Consider the following 7,264-nt stretch of genomic DNA (forward strand, 5'->3'; position numbering starts at 1 on the left):
CATTAGAAAGCTGACGGCAGCTGCAAATCTGTAAACTCAAGTGATTATTTTCTTTAAGATTCATCACTGCAAACAACTCCTTTCACACGCTGTTTTCATGTTGCCATTTGATATATTGTTGTGAGTGAGTGTGTAGAACAATGTTATTTCACTAAGTGCATTTAACATGAAAAAAGAAATCAGCTGCAACCAAACTTTACAAAAACTTTCAGCTATTGTCTCAGCGTGACAGTCTCGATCGAGTTATATCAACATGAACACTTCCAAGCTGCTTTGTTGAACTCTCAGTTGTCAGGTGGATAATTCAACATTATAAGGCAACATTATCCACCAATCGCATCAACTTCTTAGCTCCATCCTTACATGGGACAGATCTTAATGCTGTCGGAGCTTGAGGTGAACTGGCCCAGGGCAAAGTCCAGACCCATCCCGACTCCACTTCCCACCCCAAAGGCAGCATAAAGTGGCTGGGTGAAGTTAGTGCGGAAGGTGTGAAGGTGTGTCATGCTCTCTGCCACACTGTAAAAAGCCAGCATCCCCATGGACAGATCCAGGTAGATGCCCAGACGGGGGGAGTAGGTGACCGGTATGTCCCTCTTCTCATTGTCGTGCATGGCCGAGCAGCAGGTGTCCGACAGTTCCAGGGTCCAGGACTGGGCATTGTAACCAAGCCCCGACCTGGCGTCTGAGCCCTTCCTGTTCAATGACCCATAGGCTACACCCATAGAGGAGCCCCGTCCTCTCCAATCCACTTCCCAGTAACAGCGCTGGGCATACAGCGGGCTCTGGCACATCACTTGGGTCCAGCCATCGAAACGCTGGGGAGTATTAGGATAGGGCTGTGCTCCCCCCTGCAGGGTGGCTTTGGTGTTACCCTCAGAGATAGCCAGTCGTCGGTGGGCTGTGTTGGGGTCAAGGGTCAAGGTCACAGAGTCTATGAGAGAGAGGGTTTAACAAACAATTGTTTACAAATTCTTGAAAATAGGTCTTTAAAGTTGAGAATATTCATTAAGCATTAAAGTTAATGCTTGACCTTGGAAACACTAGTTTGTCAAAACAATCCCAAGGCCCACCTCCTCCCTTTTGCAACTGTATCACATGGTCTTCATCAGCAGGGATTTGTTTAGATGCCATGGAGACAAATCTGATAACATGCTAGCTCAGCAGCTTCATGGTTTCATCCATAGCGCTTTTGGAACTTACTGTTAGTGTTGGTTTAAGAGTTAATGAACACCATGTTAGCCAGTGGAAAGCTCCAGAAAAAAACTAGTAAGTGGACTTTGAGTTGGGATTGTTTTGTCAAACTACAATTTCCAAGGTCAAGAATAAACTTTCATGTTTAACTTTCGATGGCAGTGTAAGTGTGTAACATTCTCAGCACTGTAACTAATCTAATATGTAAAATCTAATATTGGAGTTAAACACTGAGACTCACACTGCAAGAACTCCTCTCTGGTCCTTGGCTCTGGGGCCTGGATGCTGTCAATGTTGATTTCTCTCACTGGAAAATCAAATTCTGTCAGATCTTGCACAAATCTTCAGACTACTCGATTTTCATTTCACATACTTTTTCTGATTTGTTCTTTGCTTTGTTTTTCGTCTATTTGATTTTTTTCATTCGTCTTTTCTCAGAATGGAGATACCATGAAGAGTAAAGGTACATTAACTCACATGCAGGGAAAGCAGGAGCATGATTCATAGTGTCAGGCGTGGGCAAGTCCAAGAAGAGACCAGGGTTAACTTTCCAATGAGAAAAACAATGTTAGACATTAGTATTAGAATGTATCTTCAAGTCATAGGACTGAACGAGGCAATTAGACATTAATTTTAGATTTTCAAAAGGCTGCCATCCTACCTTCTGTTGGCGTTTCAGACAGATCAGCCATCCCCCCTGTTGAGGGTAAACAGCGTCACACACTTAGACAGCACAAAATGTAATTTACATGCTATGTAATTCCATTGACGAAAAATAATTTTTTTAAATTTCAGATGAATTTCCTTATCTAAATATTCTAACGTATCCTGCAGTATCCCAGAAACGCTCAAATTGTGCAGCGAACTATTGGTCAAATTTAAATATTTGAAAAATTTGAAAGAAATATCTGCAAAATGTCCACAATTTTTGTAACTGATACAAATGTTCAAAGATCCATGTCTGTCTAGAGACACAGGAATGATTGTGCATCTACTCTGGTGCTTGTACTGAAGTTGATCCGGGAAAAAAATTTACTAGTTTATTATTATTATTATTTACTCAACCAGCCAATCTATCAGACACAGTAGTGGTTTTGATACTGTGATTAAGAGAGGAAAGTGCAGGAGCTGTAGTCAGGCCTTACAGGGGTTTCCTCCCGCAGATGGTGTGCTGTTGGCCAGCGTAGCTGGGGTGGCCTGGTTGGTGCCCCGTCGATGGGAGCGGAAGAGGCTGCTGATCGATGCCATCCGACTGAAACCTGACCAAGGCAGGGGGAGAAGACAGAGCAGAGAGATGGAAAAACAACAAATATTAAACTCTTGCAAGAGCATTTATTGTTTGTCAGTGCTGCACTGTACAGGTTTTGCCAGTTATTGGCAGCAAATGGTAACAATTCTGAGGATTGTTTTGTCTAAAGGTTACTATTATACCTCCAGCTGAAGCTGGTGCAGGAGCTAGAGCTGGAGCAGGAGCTGGGATGGCTGGGATTGGAGTCACGATCGGAGTTGCAGCTGAAGCACCCTGGTTCTGACTAGACCTGCTCCAGGTGGCCTGGGACTCTCTGCGGCTGGGAGAGGGGCTGGGTGCCTGGCTCTGACTGGACCTGCTCCCGAGGGACTGAGACTCTCTGCGATTGGGAGTTGGACTGGGTCTGGGGTTGGTCTCCCTCACTGTTTGGAGGACATGTGAGGTGTTAAATCAAGGTTTGGTAACAATCAGAGTCAAAAATACTATTTCACCAGTGCCTACCCTGTTATATTTAGCAGATGTTGACATTGCAGAAAACCTCTTTAATTCTCATTATATTGATTTTATTAGGTTGGATTATTTCACATGGAAGTGAAACTAGTCAAGTAAATAAGTTTGTTAATAAAGCACTTTTCTAGATCAGACGTGATGAAGTGCTTACATAAACAGAGAAATAAAATAGAGTCACAATATGAAAGTAATAAATTAAAATAAAGATGCAAATAAATAAACCTAGGCAAAGCCAACCCTAAAAAGGGTGGGTTTTAAGCTGCCTTTTAAAAGACTCCCCCAGCAATTAAGGACCCAGAACTGAACCTTGGGGCACACCATAAGACACAGATGAAGCAGCATAGTACCAACAGCAGCTGAACAAGAGTCTACAGCCGCTCTAGCAGTTCTGTGTGGCTGTACTGTACTTACTCACAGCAAATGCATGGCAATATGCCCACAATGACATTGCTAACATGCTGATGTCTATGTTTGACATTGGTCACCAGCTTACTTTAGCATGTTAGCACACTAACATTTGTCAATTAGCACCAAAGACAGCGCTGCAGATAAGAAGGCATAAATCGACAGCAACTGAAAAAGAAGAACGACTCCAGGGCTGACCTGGAGATATCAACCCGCTGCCTAAGTCTGTCAGTAGAGGGGCGGTGGTTCTAATGTGTCTAATTAATGAAAATGAGGCAGCTGAGTTAAAGGCCAAAATGAGCAACTAAAAATTCATTTGCTGAGTAATGCATTAGTTTATTTCTACCAGACGATAGTGCCTTGAATTAAATATGGGGAATAAATATGCGGAATAGATATTGAAATGAGAGAAAATCTTGCTGTAGGAAGTCATATCCACACTATTACCAGGAAGTCTCTGGTTTTAAATCAGAGCCGGTGCGACCTCCCTCTGGGCAAAGCCGAACAAACCTACCTGTCTCCCTTTCCTCTCTCCTCTGTCTGTCCCGAAGTCCGGGGGAGTTAGTGTTTCCTCTGTCTGCAACAAGGGAGAAGCATACTTTTAAAACACGCACATTTTTACTGCTCCGTCCATGGTAGTGAATCTCACTGCAGGTTTGGTGTTATTTCAGCACACATAGTCTCACCTCGTGGTGTATCTCTGCTCCTCACATCTTGACTTTTGAGGCCTATACCTGAATAATAATAATGTCATATTTAACAAGAAAATATTGAATTACTTTTGATTTTGTTATATGTAGTATAATGAATGTCAGTACCAAGTCCTCGCCTGTCTGTACTCCGCCCTCCAACTGAGACATTGGGTGTAGAGGCTGTAAGACGTAAAAAGAAATCATGCATATATTAAACAAATTTTTATCAAAGATGACAAAGTGAAAAGATGCAGTGATGGTAGACAAAACAAAAACTCTGAACATACCTGGCGAACGGCTGTTTGTGTTGCGGGAACCCAAACCAGAAAAGACTATAGAAAATCATAAACGAGTTATTTGAACAACGAAAATAATGAGATTATTGAAAATGTAATTAATAGGAAAGTACAAAACTCACATTTAAGTAACCCTGTTTTCTGTCCCGTGCTCCGGTTGGCTGTAAGAGGTAAGAGGAAGTCACTGTTAAGCAAGAAAGCTCGACACAACTAGGACTTTGTTTACGCTCATCTTGAAAAGAAAAATGATTGAAACTTACAGTCTCCCAGAGTGAACAGGGTTGTGTCATTGACTGGAAGGGAAGAGACAGTAAGATCGAAAAAAAGTTTAAAACATGAAAAGAAAAGAAGGTACATAAACAAGATAGGACGAAACAAGAAAGGACTCTTGTGACGGACCTTGTTTGGTGATCTTGCCCAGCTCCTGGTTGCACAGGTCTTCCACTCGCTCCCTGAGGTCCAGGATAGCATCTCGTACAGGCTCAAAGGAAGCTTCTGGATTGACCACCACAGTGGGCAGGTCCCCCGACTCCAAGGCAGTGCACATGGACTCGTACGACTGAAGGAAGATATAGTGGATAGTTCTACTGATAGAGAAGCTGCATGGTCTATAGCACTTTCAACTATAACTTTAAAGGCTCTATTTTCATTAAACAGGGTACATGCTATGGCACAAAGTGTAAATTACACCCAGTTTGTCTACCTGCAGGTAGTGAATGTGGTCTTCGCATTGAGCCAGGTCCTTCATCTCCGTGTCCCTCCTCTTCCGCTCCGCGATCTCAGCCTCCAGACTATCAGCCACCTCCTGGGCCTGGCCCATCTTCTCCTGGCTGGCCTGATCCAGCACCTCCTCCAGAAGCTCCTGCAGACGCTCCACTGAGCGCTGCAGCTCCGACAGCACCGCCTCCGTGTCATCGTGCACCCTGTCCGAAGAACGCTGTGCAGGCAGGGCAGGAGAAAATAAGGCGACTCCGATAGATGATTGTGTCCCAGTATACTCAAATACACATACAGTGAGGCTAAATTAACCCTGACATAATTGTGTAATTTATGATTTTTACGGGAAATTTGATTTTCATTTTAAGAAATAGCTTGCACTTCCAAAATTGGTCTAAGTTAACCAAAAAGCTCCTGAAAGATCAAACTCTGCTGACCAACCTTCATCCCATCCATCATCTTCTTCATGTCTTTGAGCTCCTGCTCTCTGTCTTTCACTCTCTGCTGATTCTCTGCCTGCATCTCTGACAGCACTTTCTACAGAGGGACACATGGAGACAGGGCATCCAAAACCATTCCCGTCAATCTCACACAGGCAACAACACACGCAGGAGGAAACGGCTGTAACACGAGAGGGTGGAGCGTTATGAATGGACAGGAATGTAGTTAGGAATGTCCTCGGCCTGGCTGGAGCCTCTGTCACGAACAAAAGGAGTGAGGATGACACTTTAAACAGAAACCCATCACACAGAACGAGAGTTACCAGTAAGGGTGATATGTTGTACATTAAGTGGAGTCCAAAAGTCTAAGAGACCGCTTTCTCATTCAGGTCAAAGGGAAAGTGGTGTCAGACTCAATCTGCCATTCGGATTACTCATATTCACATCTTGGTTACTGTTACTGTTATTATAAGCAGGTAACGTGTAATTAACAACTATTTTGATAATCAAGGTAATTTCTTAGGGCCAAAATGCAAAATGCAAAAAAAAAAAAAAAAGAGAAAAGAATAGAAAAGAAAAAAATGAAAAACTGATTCTGGACTCTCAAATGTCACAAAACAAGGCAATCTGAAGATGTCAGCTCAGGCTCTGGGATCTCGAGACATTTTTTCACTATTTTCAAACATGCTTTAGATCAAACGACTAAGTTAACTGAGAAAATAACTGTAAGATTAATCAATAATTGGTTGACTGATTACAAGTAGACCTGATTTAGACCTATATCCATAAATACATTACTACTTCACTATCCATCACTGTATGGCTACAACTGAATTAGTTCGACATGATCTTACATTTTATAATTACAACATAAAAACGATTTTACCTATCGCACAAGCCAGACACTCGAATTTGATATTGATTTGCATAACAAAGCACCCTGATTACTGGCTGAGGGACCCTCATCACCGTCTTCTCATCTGGTGCCTGAGGCCCCTGCAGGATCCATATTTGCCTACCTGTTTCTCCAGGCGCTCGGCCTTGGTGGAAACACACTCATGGCCTTTGTGCAGGTTGCTGGTGCAGAGCCAGCAGACGAAGACCTTACACTGGCGACAGAAGAACTCCTGCAGGTACTTGTGCTGGGTGCAGATCTTCTCAGCTAGATTGCCTGTGGGTGGGATGAGCTCATGCTGCTTCATGGCCTTCTTGGTCTGGTGGGGCTTCAGGTGGGCTTCGCAGTACGAGCTCATACACACCAGGCAGCTCTTGACTGCCGCTCGCTGTTCTCCTTTGCACATGTCACACGGCACTGCTGCGGAGGACAGCTTCCCTCTGGATCTGGATGACGAGGAGGAAAGCCCACGGGCGCTACGGATAGAATCGCGCACATCAGATGTGAGGGCCCCCTTGCGGAGCTGCTCCACAGCTTCAGCCAGCATGGTGTTCCTGGATAGGGTGGGCTTGGGGCAGAAGGTCTGGCGGCACTGCGGGCAGCTGTAGATTCCCTTGGGGTCCACCTTGCTCCAGTAATCCTTAATGCAGGCCATGCAGTAGCTGTGCCCACAGGGGATGGTGACCGGATCGTTGGGGAGATCCAGGCACACAGGGCAGTTAAACTGCTCCTCTGTCCACAGTTTACCACTCATGGTGAGGATGTCAGACAAAATGGAAGGAAGAAACTGAGAGAAGACAGAAATAGAAGGGGAAATTTCTACGCATAGAAAGCAGAGCAGTGGAAGAGAAAGATCCAGAGATGTG

The 7,264-nt window shown here is 44.1% G+C and overlaps 1 protein-coding gene across 1 annotated transcript; it reads right to left on the reverse strand.

Moving 5' to 3' along the window:
* Positions 1-359: 359 nt before the first annotated feature.
* trim25l (tripartite motif containing 25, like) lies at positions 360-7,152 on the reverse strand. The gene is made up of 17 exons (XM_040142200.1): positions 6,523-7,152; positions 5,505-5,600; positions 5,050-5,283; positions 4,746-4,905; positions 4,607-4,639; positions 4,469-4,507; positions 4,338-4,382; positions 4,177-4,230; positions 4,045-4,092; positions 3,873-3,935; positions 2,799-2,865; positions 2,626-2,732; positions 2,340-2,453; positions 1,856-1,891; positions 1,672-1,740; positions 1,436-1,501; positions 360-934 (listed from the first exon to the last, which is right to left on the reverse strand). Exons 1-17 carry the CDS (start codon positions 7,150-7,152, stop codon positions 360-362), a joined length of 2,436 nt encoding a protein of 811 aa, XP_039998134.1.
* Positions 7,153-7,264: the final 112 nt, after the last annotated feature.

The sequence above is a fragment of the Xiphias gladius genome, chromosome 13 (assembly GCF_016859285.1).
Source record: "Xiphias gladius isolate SHS-SW01 ecotype Sanya breed wild chromosome 13, ASM1685928v1, whole genome shotgun sequence".
NCBI classification, from domain to species: Eukaryota; Metazoa; Chordata; class Actinopteri; order Istiophoriformes; family Xiphiidae; genus Xiphias; species Xiphias gladius.